Raw genomic sequence first — 24,010 nt, 5'->3', positions numbered from 1 at the left:
GAAACCTGTATGCAGGTCAGGAAGCAACAGTTAGAACTGGACATGGAACAACAGACTGGTTCCAAATAGGAAAAGGAGAACGTCAAGGCTGTATATTGTCACCCTGCTTATTTAACTTATATGCAGTTCACATCATGAGAAACGCCGGGCTGGAAGATGCACAAGCTGGAATCAAGATTTCTGGGAGAAATATTAATAACCTCAGATATGCAGATGACACCACTCTTATGGCAGAAAGTGAAGAGGAACTAAAAAGCCTCTTGAAGAAAGTGAAAGAGGATGGCGAAAAAGTTGGCTTAAAGCTCAACATTCAGAAAACTAAGATCATGGCATCTGGTCCCATCACTTCAGGGGAAACAGATGGGGAAACAGTGGAAACACTGTCAGACTTTATTTTTCTGGGATCCAAAATCACTGCAGATAGTGATTGCAGCCATGAAATTAAAAGATGCTTACTCCTTGGAAGGAAAGTTATGACCAACCTAGATAGCATACTCAAAAGCAGAGACATTAATTTGCCAACAAGGTCCATCTAGTCAAGGCTATGGCTTTTCCAGTGGTCATGTACAGATGTGAGAGTTGGACTGTGAAGAAAGCTGAGCGCCGAAGAATTGATGCTTTTGAACTGTGGTGTTGGAGAAGACTCTCGAGAGTCCCTTGGACTGCAAGGAGATCCAACCAGTCCATTCTAAAAGAGATCAGCCCTGGGTGTTCTTTGGAAGGAATGATGCTAAAGCTGAAACTCCAGTACTTTGGCCACCTCATGCAAAGAGTTGACTCATTGGAAAAGACTGATGCTGGGAGGGATTGGGGGCAGGAGGAAAAGGGGACGACAGAGGATGAGATGGCTGGATGGCATCACCGACTCGATGCACATGAGTTTGGGTGAACTCCAGGAGTTGGTGATAGACAGGGAGGCCTGGCGTGCTGCAATTCATGGGGTCGCAAGGAGTCGGACACGACTGAGCAACTGAACTGAACTGAACGTATGGTATTAAAAATGAGGATAAAGTTATCCTTGAGGTGGGTATGACTAGGAAGGGCCCAGCAGGCTTTTGGGATTCTGGAAGTGGTCTACTTTTGATGTGTTAACTGTAAAGAATCACTAAGCTGCACATTTATGATTTATGTACCTCAATCAGTTCAATGCAGTCACTCAGTCGTGTCCAATTCTTGGTCTGCAGCACGCCAGGCCTCCCTGTCCATGTACCTCAATATACTTGACCAAGAAACCACAGAGAAATACCATGTGTCATCTTTAGATTAGGCAAAAATCCTAAAGTTTGACATTACTGTCCGTTGGCAAGGTTCCTGGACCTTTCAAGGAGATCAAACCAATCAATCCTAAAGGAAATCAACCTTGAATATCCACTGAAAGGAATGATGCTGAAGCTGAAGCTCCAAAACTTTGGCCACATGATGGGAAGAGCCAACTCATTGGAAAAGACCCTGATGCTGGGAAAGATTGAGGACAGGAGGAGAAGGGGATGACAGAGGATGAGATGGTTGGATGGCATCACCAACTCAATGGACATGAGTTTGAGCAAACTCCAGGAGATAGTGAAGGACAGGAAAGCCTGGCATGCTGCGGTCCATGGGGTCAAAAAGAGTCGGACATGACTGAGTGACTGAACAATAACAACAAAGTTTTCCAGAAAACAAGAACTCAAAACATTGCTGGCGGTAACACAAAACTATAAAATCCTTACAAAGGGAAATTTAGCAATGTCTATCAAATGCATTTTCCCTTTGACCTAGCAGTCCCTCTCCCAGGAGTATATTCTAAAATATGCTAGCAAAAAGAGTGGAAACAAATCAAATGTCTACCAACTGATGAATGGATAAGTAAAATGTGGTATATCCATACAATAGAATGTTGTTCAGCCATAAAAGGAATAAAGTACTCATATATGCTACAACATAGCTGAACCTTGAAAACATTATGTTAAGAGAAAGACACCAATCTCAAATGACCACATAATGTACTATTCCATCTATACAAAATGATCAGAATAAATACAGAAAGTACATTTATGGTTGCCTAAGGCTTAAAACAGTATGAAAAGGCAAAAAGATAGAACGCTGAAAGATGAACTCCCCAGGTTGGTGGGTGTCCAGTATGCTACTGGAGATCAGTGGAGAAATAACTCCAGAAAGAATGAAGAGACAGAGCCAAAGCAAAAACAACACTCAGCTGTGGACGTGACTGGTGATAGAAGGAAAGTCTGATGCTGTAAAGAGCAATACTGCATAGGAACCTGGAATGTTAGGTCTATGAATCAAGGCAAATTGGAAGTGGTCAAACAGGAGATGGCAAGAGTAAACATTGACATTTTAGGAATCAGTGAACTAAAATGGATGGGAATGGGTGAATTTAATTCACATGACCATTATATCTACTACTCTGGGCAAGAACCCCTTAGACGAAATGGAGTAGTCATTATAGTCAACAAGAGTTTGAAATGCAGTACTTGGATGCAATCTCAAAAACAACAGAATGATCTCTGTTTGTTTTCAAGGCAAACCGTTCAATATCACAGTAATCCAAGTCTATGCCCCAACCAGTAACACTGAAGAAGCTGAAGTTAAATGGTTCTATGAAGACCCACAAGACCTTCTAGAACTAACACCCAAAAAAGATGTCCCTTTCATTATAGGGGACTGGAATGCAAAAGTAGGAAGTCAAGAAACACCTGGAGTAACACGCAAATTTGGCCTTGGAGTACAGAATGAAGCAGGGCAAAGGCTAATAGAGTTTTGCCAAGAGAATGCACTGGTCATAGCAAACTCCTTCTTCCAACAACACGAGAGAAGAATCTATACATGGACATCACCAGATGGCCAACACTGAAATCAGACTGATTATATTCTTTGCAGCCAAAGACGGAGAAGCTCTATACAGTTAGCAAAAACAAGACCGGAAGCTGACTGTGGCTCAGATCACGAACTCCTCATTGCCAAATTCAGACTGAAATTGAAGAAAGTAGGGAAAACCACTAGACCATTCAGGTATGACCTAAATCAAATCCCTTATGATTATACAGTGGAAGTGAGAAATAGATTTAAGGGCCTAGATCTGATAGAGTGCCCGATGAACTATGGATGGAGGTTCGTGACACTGTACAGGAGACAGGGATCAAGACAATCCCCCAAAAAACAGAAATGCAAAAAAGCAAAATGGCTGTCTCAGGAGGCCTTTCAAATAACTGTGAAAAGGAGAGAAGCAAAAAGCAAAGGAGAAAAGGAAAGATATATCCACTTGAATGCAGAATTCCAAAGAATAGCAAGGAGAGATAAGAAAGCCTTCTTCAGTGATCAATGCAAAGAAATAGAGGAAAACAAGAGAATTGGAAATACCAGAGATCTCTTCAAGAAAATTAGAGATACCAAGGAACATTTCATGCAAAGATGGGCTCAATAAAAGACAGAAACAGTATGGACCTAACAGAAGCAGAAGATATTAAGAAGAGGTGGCAAGAATACACAGAAGAACTGTATAAAAAAGATCTTAATGGCACAGATAATCATGATGGTATGATCATTCCCCTACAGCCAGACATCCTGGATTGTGAAGTCAAGTGGTCCTTAGGAAGTATCACTACAAACAAAGCTAGTGGAGGTGATGGAATTTCAGCTGAGCTATTTCAAATCCTAAAAGGTGATACTGTGAAAGTGCTGCACTCAATATGCCAGCAAATTTGGAAAACTCAGCAGTGGCCACAGGACTGGAAAAGGGCAGTTTTCATTCCAATCCCAAAGAAAGGCAATGCCAAAGAATGCTCAAACTACTGCATAATTGCACTCATCTCACATGCTAGTAAAGTAATGCTCAAAATTCTCCAAGCCAGGCTTCAGCAATACATGAACCGTGAACTTCCAGATGTTCAAGCTGGTTATAAAAAAGGCAGAGGAACCAGAGATCAAATTGCCAACATCCGCTGGATTATTGAAAAAGCAAGAGAGTTCCAGAAAAACATCTATTTCTGCTTTATTGACTATGCCAAAGCCTTTGACTGTGTGGATCACCACAAACTGTTCAAAATTCTGAAAGAGATGGGAATACCAGACCACCTGACCTGCCTCTTGAGAAACCTGTATGCAAGTCAGGAAGCAACAGTTAGAACTGGACATGGAACAACAGACTGGTTCCAAATAGGAAAAGGAGAACGTCAAGGCTGTATATTGTCACCCTGCTTATTTAACTTATATGCAGAGTACATCATGAGAAACACTCGACTGGATGAAGCACAAGCTGGAATCAAGATTGCTGGGAGAAGTATCAATAACCTCAGATATGCAGATGACACCACCCTTATGGCAGAAAGTGAAGAAGAACTAAAGAGCCTCTTGATGAAAGTGGAAGAGGAGAGTGAAAAAGTTGGCTTAAAGCTCAACATTCAGAAAACTAAGATCATGGCATCCAGTCCATCACCACATGGCAAATAGATGGGGAAACAGTGGAAACAGTGGCTGATTTTAGTTTTGGGGGCTCCAAAATCACTGCAGATGGTGATTGCAGCCATGAAATTAAAAGATGCTTACTCCTTGGAAGGAAAGTTATGACCAACCTAGACACCATATTAAAAAGCAGAGACATTACTTTGCCAACAAAGGTCTGTCTAGTCAAGGCTATGGTTTTTCCAATAGTCATGTATGAATGTGAGAGTTGGATTATAAAGAAAGCTGAGTGTCAAAGAATTGATGCTTTTGAACTGTGGTGTTGGAGAAGACTCTTGAGAGTCCCTTGGACTGCAAGCAGATCCAACCAGTCCATCCTAAAGGAGATCAGTCCTGAGTGTTCATTGGAAGGACTGATGTTGAAGCTAAAACTCCAATACTTTGGCCACCTGATACAAAGAACTGACTCACTGGGAAAGACCCTGATTTTGGGAAAGACTGAAGACAGGAGAAGAGGATGACAGAGAATGAGATGGTTGGATGGCATCACCAACTCAATGGACATGAATCTGAGTAAACTCCAGGAGTTGGTGATGGACAGGGAGGCCTGGCGTGCTTCAGTCCATGGGATCGCAAAGAGTCAGACACGACTGAGTGACTGAACTGAACTAATTAATAGAGAACTTGCTACATAAACTATGATGCCTCTATAAAATATACTGAGTATTTTGCAGGTACAAAAAGGAATAAGAAGCATCTCCTTATATACATCTATGAAGTGATCTCCAGGATATACTTTTAAAAGAAAAAGGCAACGTGGAAAGTGTTTATGGTATGTTACATTTTGTGTAAAAAATGGAGTAGGGACAACATACGTACATATAACATACCTTTTTTATAGTTTTAACTTTGAAACTGTGTAATTTTACATAGTTTAAAAAGTAAATTAAAAACATTTTACAAATTTAAAACAAACTGATATAAAACTCTTAGAAGATAGCATAAGAGAAAACCTAGATGGTACTGGGTATAGCAATTACATTTTAGATACAACACCAAAGGCACAATTCATGAAAGAAATAACAGCTACACTGGACTTCATTAAAGTTTCAAAATCCGCTCTGTGAAAGACAATGTCAAGAGAATAAGACCACTCATAGACTAGAATATATCTGCAAAAAGACACATCTGATAAAAGACTGTTATCTGAAATACACAAAGAACTGTTAAAAGTCAACAATAAAAAGACAACCCAATTAAAACATGGGCCAAAGACCTTCATAGATACCTTATGAAAGACGGACAGATGGCAAAGAAGCATATGTCTTATAAGCTCTACATCATATGTTATTAGGGAAACGGAAATGAGAACAACAGTGAGATTCCACTACACACCTATTAGAATGACCAAAACCCAAACTGCTGACAACACTAAATGCGGAGAATTCCATGGACAGAGAAGCCTAGCAAGCTACCCCATGCGTCCATGGGGTCGCAAAGAGTCAGACACGACTGAGCGACTTTCATTAATTACTAATCCAAATGCTGACAAGGACATGGAACAGCAGGAACTCTCATTCGCTGCTAGTAATAATGTAAAATAGTAAGTCACTTTGGGAAGACAATTCTGTGGTTTCTTCCAAAACTGAACCATACTCTTATCATATGATCCAGCAATCATGCTCCTTTATATACACTCAAAGGAATTTAAAAGTTAAAGTCCACACATGGACATTTATAGCAGTTTTATTCATAATTGCCAAAATTTGGCAACAAACAACCAAGATGCTGTAACTATTAAATGGATAAACTGTGGTACATCCAGACAATGAAATATTTTTCAGCACTAAAAAGAAATGAGCCACAGAGTCATAAAAAGACATGGAGGAAACTTAAATGCATATTATTAAGTGAAAGAAGGCAATCTAAAGAGATGGAATCATCATGGAAAAGGAAAAACTATGGAATAGTGAAAAGACCAGTGGTTGCCAGGGGTTGGAGCAGGGAGAAGGATGACTAAGTGGAGCACAGAGGATTTTTAGGGCAGTGAAAATACACTGTACGATACTGTAACAGTGCATGCATGTCACTATACACGTGTCCAAGCCTACAGAATGTCCCACCAAGGGTGAACCTCAAGGTGAAGTATGAACTTTGTGTGATTATGAGGTGTCAGTGTAAGTTCATCTGTCATAATAAATATGCCACTCTGGTTGGCGGAGGTCCATAATGGGGGAGGCTCCGCGTGTGTTGAGAGCAGGGGGTATTTGGGAAATCTCTGCTCCTTCCTCTTAGTACTACTATTTATACCTAAAACTGCTCTAAAAAATCTGTCCTAAAAAATGAATTCCTATGTATGTCAAGTTGGTACCCAACCATACAAAGAATGATTTCAAGTAATTTTATTTATTTTTTTAAGATTTTTTTAATGTGGATCATTTTTTAAGTCTTTATTGAATTTGTTACAATATTGCTTCTGTTTTATACAGTTTTTTTGGCTGTGAGGCATGAGGGATCTTAGCTCCCCCACCAGGGGTCACACCCCGCCCCCTGCACTGGAAGCACCACCAGGGAAGACCCTCAAGTAATTTTAAAACACAGTATTTTGACTATATGTATCTAATGGAATATATCATAAGGTTAAAGCAAATACATGGGAATTCCCTGGTGATCCAGTGGTTAGGATTCTGCACTCTTAATGCCAAAGGCCTGAGTTCAATCCTTGGTTGGGGAACTGAGATCCCGTAAGCCATGCAGTGTGGCCAAAAATAAAAAACACATATTCACACACACAAAAAGCTACTGCATTCAGTAGTCTTATTGGTAGTTATATTAGTCTTTGTTATTTTTGAAACTATTAAAAAGTGAATTATTTATTATAAAATGTTGTTAGAACAAAATTTAGCATATGAACAAAAATGCAAATATTTCTGGTTCAAGATGGCAGAGTAGAAGGATATGTGCTCCTCTCCTCTTGTGAGGGCACCCAAATCACAACCAGCTGTTGAGTAACTATCAACAGGACACTGGAAACTATCAAAAAAGATACCCTACATTCAAAGACAAGAAGCCACAGCGAGATGGTAGGAGGGGCACCATCATGATGAAATCAAATCCCATCCCCTCTGGGTGGATGACCCACAAACTAGAGAACAATAACACCAAAGAAGCTCTCCCACTGCTGTGAACCCGCTGGGCTTCCCAGCCAATTCCTAAAGGGACTGCCAATTCCCAGATTCCCCAGGGAATCTGATCTTGAAGGCCAGCAGGACTGGATTACAAGACTTCCACAAGACTGGGGGAAACATGAGACTCCAGTCTTGGAGGGCACAAACAAAATTTTCCACATACCAAGACTCAGAGGAAAGGAGCTAGTGTTGGAGGGTCTCCTGTGGAGGAGGTGTGGGTCAGGAGGGGCTCACCACAGGCATGGGGGCACCCAGCCTGGAAGGTCCTCCTTGGGGTATACCCTCTTGGAGGTTGCCAGCACCCAACCATAGACCTAGAGGGTTGGGTCGCCTTAGGCCAAAAAAATACTAAGGAGGGAGCATAATCCCACCCACCAGCAGATAATTGGATTAAAGCTTTACTGAGCAAGGCCCTGCTCACCATAGCAAGACCCAGTTTCTCCACCACCAATCCCTCCCCCGAGGAAGCTTACACAAGCCTCTTAGCCTCCTCCATCAGAAGCCAGATAGAAGCAAGAAGAACCACAGTCCCACAGAGACTAAAACAAAAACCACATTACAGAAACTTAACCACCATGAAAAAGCAGAAAGTTATGTCCCAAATGAAGGGACAAGATAAAACCCTAGAAAAACAACTGAATGTGGAGAAGGAAATGGCAACCCACTCCAGTACTCTTGCCTGGAAAATCCCATGGATGGAGGAGCCTGGTAGCTACAGTCCATGGGGTCACAAAGAGTCGGACACGACTGAGCAACTTCAAAAAAAAAAAAAAAGAAAAACAACTGAATGAAGTGAAGATAGGCAACCTTCCAGAAAAAGAATTCAGAAAAATGATAGTGAAGATCTTTCAAGATCTCAGAAAAAGAATGGAGGCAAAGATTGAGAAGATGCAAGAAATGTTTACCAAAGACTCAGAACTAAAGAACAAACAAACAGAGATGAATAATATACTAGAAGGAATCCATAGCAGAATAACTGGGACAGAAGAATGGATAGGGCTTCCCTGATAGCTCAGCTGATAAAGAATCCGCCTTCAATGCAGGAGATCCCGGTTCGATTCCTCGGTCGGGAAGATCTGCTGGAGAAGGGATAGGCTACCCACTCCAGTATTCTTGGGCTTCCCTTATGGCTCAGCTGGTAAAGAATCTGCCTGCAATGCGGGAGACCTGGGTTCAATCCCTAGGTTAGGAAGATCCCCTGGAGATGGGAAAGGCTACCCACTCCAGTATTCTGGCCTGGAGAATTCTATTGACTGTAAAGTCCATTGGGTCGCAAAGAGTTAGACACAGACTGGATGATTTTAACTTTCCCTTTCAAGAACGGATAAATGACCTGGGGGATAGAATGGTGAAAATCACTGCTACAGAACAGAATATAGAAAAAAGAATGAAAAGAAATGAAGACAGCCTAAGAGACCTCTGCGACAACAATAAACACACTAACATTTGCATTGTAGGGGTCCCAGAAGGAGAAAAGAGAAAGGACCTGAGAAAATATTTGAAGAGATAATAGCTGCAAACTTCCCTAACATGATAAAGGAAACAGTCAAGAAAGTCCAGGAAGCACAGACAGTCTCAGGCAGGGTAAACCCAAGAAGGAACACTGAGACACATAATAATCAAACTTAGAAAAATTAAAGACAGAGCTGTGCTTAGTCGCTCAGTCGTGTGCAACTCTTTGCTACCCCATGAGGCTCCTCTGACCAAGGGGATTCTCCAGGCAAGAATACTGGAGTGGGTTGCCACACCCTCCTCCAAGGGAATCTTCCCAACCCAGGGATAGAACCCTGGTATCCCACATTGCAGGCGGATTCTTTACATCTGAGCCACCAGGGAAGCCCTAAAAAATATTAAAAGCAACAAGGGAAAAGGAAGGGAACTCCCATCAGGCTATATTCTGAACAGAAACTCTACAAGCAAGAGAATGGCATGATACATTAAAAATGATGAAAGGGAAGAACCTAAACCAAGAATACTTTATGAAGCAAGAATCCCCTTTAGATTTGATGGAGAAATCAAAAGCCTTCCAGACAAGCAAAAGTTAAGAGAATTTAGCACCATCAAACCAGCTTTACAACAAATGCTAAAGGAACTTCTCTAGGCAGGAAACAAGAGAAAATAAACCCAAAACAATTAAGGAAATGGTAAAAGGATCATATATATGGATAATTACCTTAAATGTAAATGGATTAAATGCCCTAATCAAAAGACATAGACCAGCTGAGCAGATGAAAACAGGTGGGTGTATGCATTTTCACTTACCACATCACTCTGCTTGACCCCCCAAATTGTATGTAGTTATTTTATATTGTTAGGTTAACAATGTTGCCATTATGGCTTGCAATTGTAATTGTCTTTTATTTTTTGTCTGGCTATTGATTATGAATATTGATAAACATCTTTCACTACTGTGATTACTCACAATACCATTGTATCGTGATCGGTCAACAGAAAAATAATAGAATTCTATATCACCAAAACTATCATTTAATAGAAGATCCTGGAATACTTTTTAAAATTCATATGCATACCAGAATTATCTTGGAATTTTTTGAAAAATACCAATGTCCAGTTGTTGCTTTTTTTCACCAGAGTTCCAGATATGTCTCTAATGAGCAGCCACGTTTAAACAACTGGACTATATGTGGGGCTTTTACTTTTACCTAGTTTGCTTCACTTCTCTACTTCATACTCAGTGCTCCCATTTCATTTAGCTTGTTTTCCAGTTTCTTCATCTCTCCTTTTATTTTTTTTTATATTCTTTCTCAAGCCTTTATCAAGCATAGTAGAAAAGTTCTTGTATACCTTTATATATATAATACGTATAACATATATATTTTAGAAAACTTGTAAATTTTTGCCTAACTAAAAAATTTAAGACATTTTGATTCCACTTGTTTGACTTAGTATGAATAGAATGTTATTTTTCTCATCTAAAAAAATAGATATGCAACAAGCAACAAAGGTAGCACAGGGAACTACCGTCAGTATCTTGTGATAATCTATAATGGAAAATAATTTCCAAAATAACATATGTGTATATGTGTAACCGAATCACACACCAAAAAAGGAATTCTACTTTTTTTTTTTTTTGACTATAACAAGAATGCTTTATTATAGATTATTGAATGTATGAAATAACACTGATTGGAGTGACAAGAACAACTTTGTATTTCACCCTTAGCATTCATAACTTATTTTTAAGTTCATGGCTTTTATATGTGTGTGTGTGTGTATGTGTGTGTGTATATATATATATATATACACTTTTAGTGTAATGTGGAAAATTCTAAGTATTTGTTAAATCTGAGGTTATTACATGGCAGCCATTATAGTTTCTAAGTAAGCTAGAAATTTTTAAGAATTTAATTTATTGTTAGAAAAATTTGTGCATATACTTTATTGAACACCTTTGGTATGCACTTTTGATGATTTTCTTTTGTTTTGTCATATCTTTTGTAATGGTGTTTTACATTTTTTAAATTATAATGGTAAAGTTATAGAGACAACTGAAAGCAAAGAGAGATTTTAGCCTGCTCATGAATAGCTAGACTGACATTCGTGTGTAATGAGCTATCTACTACTTTTTGAAATTTAGCAACGTTTATCTTTTTGCCAGCTTTTCTAAATGTCCTATGGACATCTAATAATGAAATATGAGATATAAAATTTTAAATATATTTGTATGTGATATAAAAATAATATAAATTAATAGAAATAGAAATCTATTATATTTAAATTATTAATGACATCATTCAAGATGTTCCTATTCTTATTTTTTATGCACTTGATAAAATATTCTCAGAAAAATGTTAACACGTCTCACTATGATTATGTATTTTTTCTTTCCCTTATATTTCTTCTGATTTTTGCTTTGTTTCTTTGTTGTTAGGTGTCTAATGGTTTATGATGTCTATCTTCTTTGTCATTAAAAATATTCATCTTTGTTTCACTTAAAAATAAATTAATTTTAAAAATGCAAATTGTAAATCTAAAAAGTTACTCAAAATCCTTTTTTTCAATTTGAGAAATTCAAGATGTTATCATGAATTATTTTTATCTTTCTTAAAAAATATTTTTTCCCTAGAACTGAAAAGGCTTTAAAGCAGTGACGACCCAATGAATACAATTCTTCCCAGACTATTGTCTCTAACTAAATATTCATAACATTTCTCACTAAAAAGAATCAGGTTCCTTGGAGGAATGTCTGATTCCAGGTATGAGGTAAGGATAAAAAAGAAGAGAGTAAGAGAAGCCTGATTTGTTCTGTACAAAAACAGAAAGATTACTGGGATCTTGTCTAAAGGACACAGGTGATATTGAAAGGCTCTCACTGGCCAAAGATGGGGACAACTGAACGTCAGAAAGAATAATGACTGCAATGGTGTCGTGTACTTGACACTACACAACAAATACATCTTATAAGAACACATCAACATTGGACGTAAAGAACGTAAAAGCACATGAAAAATGAACAATGAATGTAAAATAGTAAATCAACCAGGAAATGTTCAACGGTTTGTTAAAAAGTTAAATCCTCACCTACCATTCCATCCAACTATTCCGTTCCTAGCCAAGAGAGATAAAAGCACATGACCTCACAGTAACTTGTATATGAATTTTTATAGCAGCATTACTTGCAATAGCCAAAAAATGGAAATAAAATGAACATTAACAAGTGAGTAGATAACAAGTTGTGATCTACTTACACATGGAATGTTACTCAATAATCAAAAGAATGAACTGGGCTTCCCTGGTGGCTCAGTGGTAAGGAATCTGCCTATCAGTGAAGGAGACAAGGGTTTGATCCCTGATCTGGGAAGATCCCACATGCCACAGAGCACAGCAATAAAGACCCAGCACGGCTATAAATACTAAATAAATAAACTAAATAGAATAAATAAAAGGAATGAACTATCGACAAACTCAACAGCATGGATGAATCTCAAAATAATTATGCTGAACAAAAGAAGCCACTAAAAACTAGTACATACTTCACGATTTCACTTAGAAAACATAGAAAATGCAAACCGATCTATACTGACAGAACATCACTGCCTGGGGATGGAAGGGGAAAGGGCAGGGAGATCAACAATAGGTTTGAGGGAATGGATAGGTTATTATCTTGACTGTGCTGATGGTTGCATGGACATATACATATACCCAAACATACCAAACTGTAGATTTTATATATGTACAGTCTATTCTCCCTCAATTACACCTTAATAATGATGTAAAAAGTACATGGATTTGAAACGATAAACTGCCTTCACTTTTCCCCACCCAAAAGAAATCTCTTCAGAGATTATTAGGGTGTCAATTTATAAATCTTAAATTTGCTAAATAAAGGTAAAGAATTCAGTATATCCTGACATTCCTGTACACACTGTTTTTCAAAGTAATCAAATATTAATAGTTAGTGAAAGAAAGTTCTCTGTAAAGTTTTCTCTATAGAAAATCACAACTAATAAATGCAACAGGAAAAAAGAGCTATAAAATCTCTATTTTCCATCTTACACTGAAATAATAGATCTACAAACAACTATCATCAACGGTTCCTAAACCACGAGGTGAGAGGTAGATGAGGAACTTATCACAACTAACAAGTCAGGCCAACATCATCTGAATCCACTGGGTAATCTCAACCAAAGGAATCTTATGCGCCTCCTATTATTACTATTCATGAAGTATTCTTACCAAGAAAACGAACAAATGAATCAAATCAAGTCTTTAACTACCAAATTAAATGAAACATCTTAAATAATACCTCGAGGATCCAATCAGCCAAAATACAAAATATGGGAAATTCTTTAGAAGAAATAATCCAGTTTCTACAAAGAATAAATTACCTATAAAAGAGTGTGGGATTGGGGATTGTTTAAAATTAGAGAGCCTTATTTTTTAAAGTTTTTCTTAAAAAAAAAAACAAAACGCTATTTATTTGGGGTTTTTTTGGCTGTGCTGGGCCTCTGCTGCTGTGTGTGGACTTGCTCTAGCTGCAGTGAGCAGGAGCACTCTCCAGTTGCAGTGCACAGGCTTCTCATGCTGTGGCTTCTATTACTGCACAGCAAGGGCTCTAGGCTCATGGGCTTCAGTAGTGATGGTGCACAGGCTAAGCTGCCCCGTGTCGTGTGGAATCTTCCTGGACCAGGGATCAAACCTGTGTCCACTGCATTGGCAGGTAGATTCTTAACCACCAGACCACCAGGGAAACCCTTAAAGAGTTTTAAAAGGCAATATCCCCAAATATAAAGTGTGGAGCTCTTTGCAGCCAAACTGAACTGTCAAAAAAAATATTTTAGAGACAACTCGGGAAAATTAAATATGAAATAAGTGTTAGATGATATTAAGGAATCCCTATGAATTCTATTAATTGTGATAATAGTATTGTGGAGTCTTTTCCTTTCTTCTCAATCTTCATTAATGACACATAATACAGAAGTATTTACAGATGGAATCATATGGTATCTGCGATTTGCTTTCAAGTATTACAGCGTGTGCATACACACACACACTCACAAAGTGGCAGAAGAAAGGTAGAAAAAGAACAGTGAATTGTTGATAATTGTGAAAGTTAGATCTTGGGTGGATGGGGGCTCATTACACTATTCTCTCATTACACTATTTAGTGTATGTCTGAAAATTTCCATCATGAAAAGTTTCTAATTTTTAATTAAAAGGTGATCTGGACCCATTGATACATTGGAAATAATAGGACCCAAAGCAACTAACCTCTGTCCTGAAGCGAGGGCAATAGGAGACTGTCCATTGGGCGGCCGAGGCTCCTCACAGGTCTTCATCTCCACCTCTACCTTATCCAGACACTGAAATAAAAGCCATGGAGACCTAAGCATCTGCACAAAGCCGCACACAGCACAGACTGTCTTATCCGTCTCTGGGCTTCAGCACCCAGTTGAGTGCCGTGTCCACGGTGGACCAACAATAAATGTTAGTCAAACGAATGAACAAACTAACTAAAACACAAAGAGAGGCCTCATCTTCCCCCTTCCATTTCTATTAACAGCAGAACTCCATGACAAGCATGGGATTAGCTCACAGCAGAAAATGAAAACATAAGTCCAAGTTACAGAGATATTACTATTCCTGGGGATTCCAGTCCTTGAGATATATATAGATATAGACATATATATAGATATAGATATAGATAGTAGATAGATAGATAGATAGATATATCAGTTCCTGAAGGGCTTTTAGCTGAGAATCACCCAACAGTCAATGTGAATAAATTTCTAATAATTCCTCCAACAGGAATCCAAAGGAAATGTAAAGATAGAAGCTGGACAGCAAAACTTGTTATAAAAAAACAAAATTCAAAGCAAAACCAACTCAGGACTTGTGTCTCAGAGCTACTTGCTCTACTGCACAGCAGTTCTAGAAAAAACCCAGACAACAGTCACCCCATCTCACGGAGGAGCTCACAAGCCAGATGGAAGCACCCACACTCCCAGAAAGGACAGCCTATCAAACTCCTCCCCATCTTCTCTCAGCTCCTTTAAAACCTTACCCCCTACCTCCCCCATTTGATTACTTGCAATCAAGAAAGGCCATTACCAAGCAAATTGGGTGTGTCTTCAGCTTTGTCCACTGGATCTGAAAGAGGAAAGCAAAGACTCAGGGCTATGGGAGGCAGCCCTCACGGGGTCAGGCCTGCTGGCCAAAGAGAGCAGCAGCCCTCTGACTACATTCTCACCCGGATCGAGGCCCTGTTGCAGTAGACCCGAGTGATGGCTAGCCAGGTGGGGAGCTCCAGCACATTCTGTAGAACCTCTTCATCCAGCTCCAGGTTGGTCAGCTGACCCTCCCCTTTCAGGGTGCTCAAATTGATTTTGTCCGGGGAAAGATTTTTAGTGAACCTGAAAAGAGTGATGGTAAGCAGCTATTATTTCCATGGAAACCTGCAAATGAGCATTATAACCAAATAACACGTCTCGATATGGAGAAATGAGAAAGTTAAAGAACAAATGTGGACTAACAACCACACTAACTCCAGACAGCATAAGGTGTTAGGTGAGACATATTCTGTCACAATCGCATCGTCTTTCTACTCAAGAACCTACGATAACAATTCTGGAGAAACTGTTATAGCATCAGCAATATAGACTTTGATATAATTCCCATTGGAGAAGGCAATTGCACCCCACTCCAGTACTCTTGCCTGGAAAATCCCATGGACGGAGGAGCCTGGTAGGCTGCAGTTCATGGGGTTGCTAAGAGTTGGACATGACTGAGCGACTTCACTTTGACTTTTCACTTTCATGCATTGGAGAAGGAAATGGCAACCCACTCCAGCGTTCTTGCCTGGAGAATCCCAGGGACAGGGGAGCCTGGTGGGCTGCCGTCTATGGGGTCGCAGAGTCGGACACGACTGAAGCGACTTAGCAGCAGCAGCAGCATAATTCCCATATAAAACCAGAACATCCAGATAGCAACTTAACAGCTCATGGTTTAGTTGGTAAGTTGTATCTGACTCTTCTTGCAACCCCATGGACTGCCGCCTGCCAGGCTCCTCTGTCCATAGAACTTCCCAGGCTAGAATACTGGAGTGGGTTGCCATTTCCTTCTCCAGGGGATCTTCCTAACCCAGGGATCAAACCTGGGCCTCCAGGATTGCAAGCATTCTTTACCAACTGAGCCACCAAGGAAGCCCTTGAATAACATTAAAAACAAAACTATAAGATAAAGCATCCTCATAAACCCCATATACAAGCAGGAGGGGAAAAAACATTAACAGCCACAAGACATGAGTGCTATAAGCAGTTGTGCAGATCATCAAAGAGGAAAACAACAGGACATCAGAGAAATCAGAGAACAGAAGCACCCCAAGATGACCAAGTACTCCGTGAAGAGCAACGTGGGCCAATTTGAGAAAAGCAATGGAAGCTGAAGGGGTTTTGGGCCAAAGGTCCAAATGAGACGAAGCAATCTAACCCTATAAACTCATGGAATTCACCAAGGCTCCTTTCTAAGATGGGTCCCCACACTGAGAAAAACTTTTGGGAGAGGAATCCAAACTGAGCAAGACAGAAATGAAAAAAACAGATAGTCCAAATAAAAGTTGGGCAGGGGGGCGGTGAGTTAGGGAGGGTAACAGACCAGGAGGTATCAGAAAGCAAGCCATTATATTTTTAAACTCTATTTGAAACAACAGAAGAGGGAATTCTATGAGGTTAGGATATAAAACAGTAACAGATTAATTACTGGCTTGTTAAGTAGGGTAAAGCAAAACCCCAATCCTTACCCCATATACCTTTACTGATGTGGAAAAAGAACACAACCACTTAGGGCCTTGCCAAAGGGACTCAACCTGAATGTCATCACACCACTGGGTCCTGTTGCTCATTTGCAGGAAATACAAAGGAAAACTGCTGAACTGTACCCTAAGTGTGCAATCAGCAGAATCCAGGCCATGGGAAACTACACGTCAAGGGGCTGCACATAAACAATTCACACAGGCCTGTCCTCTCACTGTCACACACTGAATCCCTTCAACATCCTGCCAACGACACCAACTGTATTGCCAATCCTATTCCGGATGCCAACTGTCTTGCTGTTCATACTGTTCGCTGAACCCAGGGCAGGCAAGGCACAAGCTAAGAGGCTGGAAGAAGACTCAAGGAGCTGTAGGAACTGCAGACACGTTTATCCTCTCCTGACTGGCATGGCAGCCATAATGCAGCCTCTCTCCTGGCTGACGCAGCAGCAGCCATAACATAACCATAACGTAGCCATAACTTCATATAACGTAACTATGATGCCACTCCAATGTAGAACCAATGCAGTGGCAGCCAGGGCTTTCACGGTGAGGCTCATACAGGCTACTGCATCAAGTAGCCCGTGACCAAGCGAGCACCTCGTGACATGCATGCGCAGCACCGTAAGTGACCTCAGCTGTTACACAGCCCTGCGGAGTCACTGTTGACAGCACATGGGGTGAGAGGGGTGAGAGCGTGCGGTGAGGGGGCGAGAGCCTGGGGTGAGAGGGGTGACAGCGTGCGGTGAGGGGGCGAGAGCCTGGGGTGAGAGGGGTGAGAGGGGGTGAGGGGGGTGAGAGCCTGGGGTGAGAGGAGTGAGGGGGGTGAGAGCCTGGGGTGAGAGGGGTGAGGGGGGTGAGAGCCTGGGGTGAGAGCGTGGGGTGAGAGAGGGTGAGAGCCTGGGCCAAGAGCCTGACCAGTGCCATCCTGTTAATTTCCCCACACACGCTGTCTCCAGCCCTTGCGCCTATGCTCTTGCCACTCACCCCTCTTCCTGGAGCACCTTCATCATGATTTGTCATTGAAGACTCAACTCTGACTTCTCACTGAGACCTTCTTTCCTTAACTGCTTCAATGTTAAACTTCATGTTAAATTCAAAGACTTAACCCTGACTTCTCACTGAGACCTTCTTTCCTTAACTACTTCAATGTTTAAACCTCATGTTAAAGTCCTACCTTCTACATCCCTAGAATCTGTAACACACATTTAGGTCACCATCAGAGAGGGTCTTGGGCATTCTCTAATTTTTCCGTATGTAACCACTGCTGTGCAATTCCGTGTTAAGCCCAGTGAGGTCAGGGGCGGAGTGTTAGCCGCCCCTCCTGATAACATGGTCACCTGACAGAATGCCGGCGTTCCTACACACCTTGTAGCCAACTGCCCCGCTGACTGACTACTCCTAGCTCCCTTCTCTCATCTGTTGGCTGGATCGGCTTCAGGCCCGTTCCTCACAGCACAACCCCGGCTCCTGTACGACAACCTGTCTGATGAATCTCACCGGTGTAAGTTCTCACTGCTGTTGCCTCTCACAGTCACTCTTTTCTCACCAATAATGAATTTCACTTCTCCCTCCATCTGTAACTATACTTAGCCCTTGCACATATCAGATGCTAATAGTTGAATTTATTGAGTTATATGTTATTTACCAACTTTTTTCCCACACATATTCTTTCCGTTTTACTAAGCTGTGTTTCAGTGTTTCTGGTTTCCCTTGAACCCTAAAATCATGACTGGCAAGAGTTTTATCTCTACACTTTTCTTCTACGGTGACTAACATGGTACTATGTAAAAGGGCTCTGTAACAGTTTTTTAAATGATAGTAAAAAAAATTAGAAGTTTAAAAACACACAGTACTGTATGATATTAAGAGACATATAGAAATGCACTGGCATGACAACAGCAAATTCTGGAAAGTGCTTGCCTGTGGGACATGGGGAGGGGTCCACAGGAAGTGCCACCTGTATGGTCAACGCTTATTTCTCCAGTTGGGAGGTAACTGCATGGCGCTTCATTATATTACTCTCTATACCTTTCTGTATGGCAAATATTTGACAATAAATCTACCTAAGATTTCTATCAGTGATATACTGCACATACGTACTGTTGGGAGAGCTACTCCTCCATGGGTCTCTCACATTCCTACGTCTTGCTGGGTAAGAAAAACACAAAACACATGACCCTGACCACTCCTTACCCAAGCCACTTCTCAGGGCTGTGTTAGAAAGAGCAGCTTTGAGGGATGATGCAGTGTTCCTCTCCAGTACGAAGAACGGGCTTGCTTACTATGTACTACGAAAGCAATGGATTCCCCAAACTCAGGGTCCCACTGCCATAGCACATATACAGGCCTCCGTCTGGGCCCGCTCATACCCCTCCCGTGGGACCTGCGGGGCACAAGGGGAACCAGCGCAAACCTATCTTTACACTGCTTGCAGGCCATGACTAATAAAGTCCTTTCTCTCTGACCCAGGAGTCTTGTGCTCTGCCAGCAACCACGAACTGCAGTGGGCTATTAGCATCTAAACAGGGTGAAATAAAATCCTAGACCTTTACACATACTTTTACTGATTTTAATTCGTAAAAAAAAAAAATTAATCAACAGTTACTGAGTATGAATCTATATTATTCTCTGAACTAAAAAAATAAGTTTTCTATAATGACTCCTGTTCTCTGAACACTAACTTGCCACAGAGGGAAAGAGAATTCCTCTTTTCCTATAAAGCATGGCCACCTACGAGGAAACAGGACTGGCTGTGAAAGAGAAAAAGAGAACAACTCAAAGTACTTTCACGACGTAAAACAACTAAAAGTAAAGACACAGCACAAACCCACAACCCAGAAAGACGGGAGGAAAAGCAGAAAACAGAACTCAACGTTATTTACCTAGAACCCCGAAGTACCAGGTGGCTTTCTTTTTCAAGCCCCTTTTGTGTTAAATAAGGTATTACAGTCATTTCCTTCCAGCACCCTTCCTCTACTCCAAGTATTCAGGGAAGCCACCTCAGCTTAAATGGGGGCGGGCACCCTTCAGAAGAATTAATCCTCAAGATAATTTTTGAAGATATAAAATTAATTTTGAGGGCTGTATGTCTCCTCTCTCGTCTGCACAGACTCTGATAAGACCCCCACCTCCCCACCTCAGCTAAGAATCATGGCAGGAGCGAGACAGGGTAAGGATCCCTTTAATACACAGGAGCAGGGAGGAAAGGCTGAGAATCACTATGATAAGCTAATTTTGCATCTGATAAAAAGCTATTTTCAAGAAAAGTGACAGAAACTTTTTCAAGTATGTTTCTCTCTGAAAAGAGGAACATACTTCAAATAAAACGAAACAAACACAGACAAGAATAAGTTACACTGCTTGTTAGCACTGACATTCTCAGGGTGCCTATACTAAACAGGTACCATGTATCTATGCAAAACCTAATCTTATTTGTGTGCTCAGCTGCTCAGTCATGTTTGACTCTTTGTAACTCCCTGACTGTAGCCTGCCAGGCTCCTGTGTCCACGGAATTTCCCAGGCAAGAATACTGGACTGGGTTGCCATTTCCTACTGTCCAGGCTCTTCCCGACCCAGGGATAGAACCCATGTCTCTAGTGTTTCTGCACTGCTAAGCAGATTCTTTACCACCAAAGCACCTGGGAAGTTCAACCTTATCTACAGCTCTATAAAAAATAAATGTCATTTTTCATTTTTTTTCAAGCCTTAAAACATTTTCTTAAGTACAGTTTACTTTGTACCAAGCACTCTGAAAAGGAACATTATCTCAATTAGTCTTCCCAATACCCCATATGAAATATGCATCATTATCCCCATTTTAAAGAAAAAGAACATGAGGTTCAGATATAAAGTCATTTGCCCAAGGTAAACAGGGCAGGAAGAGGCAGAGCATGAACCCAGCTCTGCTCACTGGACTTTCTTCTACTAACATCTTGGCTTAGTAATATATTCCTTCCAAACACATCTGGCACAAAATAAATTTATAAGGTATCTCAGAAATGGTAAGAGGACATCCTTTCCCTTTTTACAAACTACCACGGCTGTTTAGCTGCTTAACCTGTATAAGAAGAAAAAAAAATTTTTTGTGGGGGGAGAAAGGGATAAAGTTACAGTGTACCTCCATCAAAGACGTTTCTGCACTTCACCAACTCAGTCAGATTAATAAATTCTTCCTTAGGTATGCCCAGAGCTAAGTCACCAGCATTCTAGCAGTAACGCCCTGTCTCTACTAAGACACAGACAAGGGACCACAGAGGTTCCTGTGCTATCAGCTCTGTGATCAAATATGCAAGTCAGTCAGTAATCATCAAAAACTGAACAAACAAAACGACCACGAGTTCTTTAATTATGCTCTAAGGACTGCTGACAGTACAGGCAGGTTTGCTGGACCAGCATGGGCTGTTCTCCCGTAATAGTGATAATGAGACACATTTGTTTTGCTTTTTATCAATTAACTTTAAGGAAACAACAAAAAAATAGATATTACCTAACTGCTTCTTAAAAATGCAGTAAGAATTTCTCAACTGATTTTGCCTGTAGTTTATCATAATAACAAAGAATAGGTAAAAAGATGATCCATGGGTCCAGTCATTGTCAGGGAGGTTTGTGGAGGTCTGCTCAACCAAGGAAACCACTGACCTGAGATCTAATCTCAAAGTATCCAACAATCCCTGGCACAAATTTCATTCAGTATTGTGCTCCTTATCCACAATGATATCACTGAGTCCAAGGGTGGCTGAAAAGGCTAATGGAAGCCTGCTATTTATTGTACTTCAAGAATGTGGGAAAACATTTTCTGGCCATCTGTTACTGTTACAAAGCATAGAGGCTAAGATGAAATCAAGATGGAAAAACAGACTTGGATCAAGTTTCATTTCTCCCAGAGCACTGCAATTTGCTGAAGAGACAGCAGACAAAGGCTCCCAGACATCTTTATGAAAATGGACCACAATGTTGGGAAGTGACAATTCTTAGATTTGGAGAGTCACAGAATTTCAGAACTAGAAGGGCATCTTAAATACTCTCTTAGTCCAAGCCTATAATTTGCAAGTGGAAAAAAAAAACAAAAACCTGCAGTATCTATTTAAAATGTACTGTTTTTAAGTATATTCACATAGATGCAAAACCATAAGCTTAATCAATTTTAGAACATTTTCACTACCCCCCAAAGAAAAACGAAAACAAAAACATAGGCTGCAGCTATCATTCCTAATCTCCCCTTGCCTCCCAAAGCTAGACAACTGTCATTCTACTTTCTGTCTCTATAAATTTGCTTATTCTGGACACTTAATATTAATGGAATCGTAAAATATGTGGTCTCTTGTGACTAGCTTCTTTCACTTAGTGTATTGTTATCAAAGTTCATCCATGTTGTAACATGAATCAGCACTTTGTCCTTTATTTTTTAATATAGCCAAGAATATTCCATTTTTGAATATATCACATTTTGTTTCTCCATTATCAGTTGACAGACATGTGGGTTATTTCCACTTATGGAGTACTATGAATAATGCTACTATGAAAATGCAAGTACAAGTTTTTGTGTGGACTTAACAACTTTATTTCTTTTATATATACACTTAGGAGAAATGCTGGTTCAAATGGTAACTGCTTTACTTTTTAAGTAACTGCTACATTGTTTTTCAAAGTGGCTTCACAATTTTGCAATCCTATCAGCAGTATTTGAGAGTTCTAACTTCCCCATATCCTCATCATCACTTGTTATTATCTTTTTTTTATTATAGCCATCCTAGAAGCCATTGCAGTTCTGATTTCCATTTCCTTGATGGTCTCATGATGTTGAATATCTTTTCGTGTGTTTGTGGCCATTTGCGTATCTTAAAGAAATATCTATTCAGACACTTTGCCCATTTTTAACTTGGTTACTTGTTCTTTTATTTAGTTGTCAGTCATTATTTCTTCAAAGAAAACTTGTCTTGTTTTAGTTATCTACTGCAGCATAATAAATCACTCTTAGTGTTATAAAACAGAAAGCATTTTATTAAGTTCACATATTCTGCACACTAGAAATCTATTCATGAAATAACTGGGATTGCTTTTCTCTGATTCACGTATCAGAACAACTGGGGAGCCCCTGGACTCCAAGTACATATATTTTAATATTGTTCCATAGTCACCGACGCTCTGTTTTTGTTTTTCAATCTTTTCTGTTCTTCAGAGTAGATAATTTCTATTCCTCTGTTTTCAAGTTCACTGACCATTTATTTAGCCACCTCCAACCTGCTGCTGAGAATGAGCTTTTTATTTCAGATATTGTACTTTTAAGTCCTAGATTTTATATTTGTGTGTGTGTATATATATATATATATATATATATATATATATATATATAAATCCATTTCTCTGGGGAGAGTCTCCATTTGTTCATTTATTACTACCAAGTTTCCTTTAAAGTCCTATGTGGTAATTTCAACATCTGAGTCATCTTGGGGTAATTTCTACTGACTGCCTTCTCTGGACAATGAGTCACAGAGCCATTCAGTTATTATTGTATACTAGACATTATGGAGATTCTGGATTCTGCCAATTTCCCTCCGAAGAATTTTGTTTTGTTGGTCAATCAATTTGGGCTAGATTCATACTCCAAACTCTGTCCTTTCTGTAGTGGATGAAGCTGAATTTCAGCTCAACTTTTTCAGCTTTCAACCATCGCCTTTTCCAAGCTCCATGGAGTCTCTTCCCCCATGCATGTCAAGGATTAAAGCAGATTTTAGGGTTTCTCCTTCCTTGTTCACTTCTTTCTAAGATGTATCCTTTCATTTTCCAGTCTCTCTTATAGCCCTGAATTTCATCCTCTGACTCCCCAAGTAAGACTGTATGACTGCAGACTTTTGCTTGAGTGGGTGCTAACCATCACCCACCAGAGTGTCCTCAGGCAAAAAAGCTATAGAAATGAGAATCTTACCTAGTACAATCCATATCTTTCAAGTTTCCTGTCAGTTTCTGCCTCATTTTGTCAGTCTCCAAGGTCTTCGAGTAGTTGCTTTTTATATACTACCTTGAGTTCATAATTGTTACAAGAGGGAGGCTTTGGTCATATAAGATACTCCTATATTGTTAGAAGTAGCTCTTCTGCTAGCTCTCATTATGTTCTCCCCAAGAGGCAACCATGATGTGAGTCACCAAAAAC

At 40.1% G+C, this 24,010-nt stretch overlaps 1 protein-coding gene across 2 annotated transcripts in view; it reads right to left on the bottom strand.

Annotated features, from left to right (window-relative positions):
- The window catches only part of UHRF1BP1 (UHRF1 binding protein 1), a 72,900-nt gene that overhangs the window by 36,436 nt on the left and 12,454 nt on the right, over nt 1-24,010 (bottom strand). The window contains exons 2-4 of one of the 2 annotated variants that reach the window (XM_027524954.1): nt 15,298-15,460; nt 15,159-15,197; nt 14,319-14,410 (exon numbers count right to left, since the gene is read on the bottom strand). In XM_027524954.1, the coding sequence (XP_027380755.1) occupies nt 14,319-14,410; nt 15,159-15,197; nt 15,298-15,460 (294 nt within the window). Of the gene's footprint in view, nt 1-14,318; nt 14,411-15,158; nt 15,198-15,297; nt 15,461-24,010 lie in introns of those variants that run through there. The other variant, XM_027524955.1, reaches the window with a different exon arrangement.

The sequence above is a fragment of the Bos indicus x Bos taurus genome, chromosome 23 (assembly GCF_003369695.1).
Source record: "Bos indicus x Bos taurus breed Angus x Brahman F1 hybrid chromosome 23, Bos_hybrid_MaternalHap_v2.0, whole genome shotgun sequence".
Classification (NCBI taxonomy): Eukaryota; Metazoa; Chordata; class Mammalia; order Artiodactyla; family Bovidae; genus Bos; species Bos indicus x Bos taurus.
Note: the sequence above shows the minus strand (reverse complement) of the source record. Positions and strands in the feature narration are given on the sequence as shown.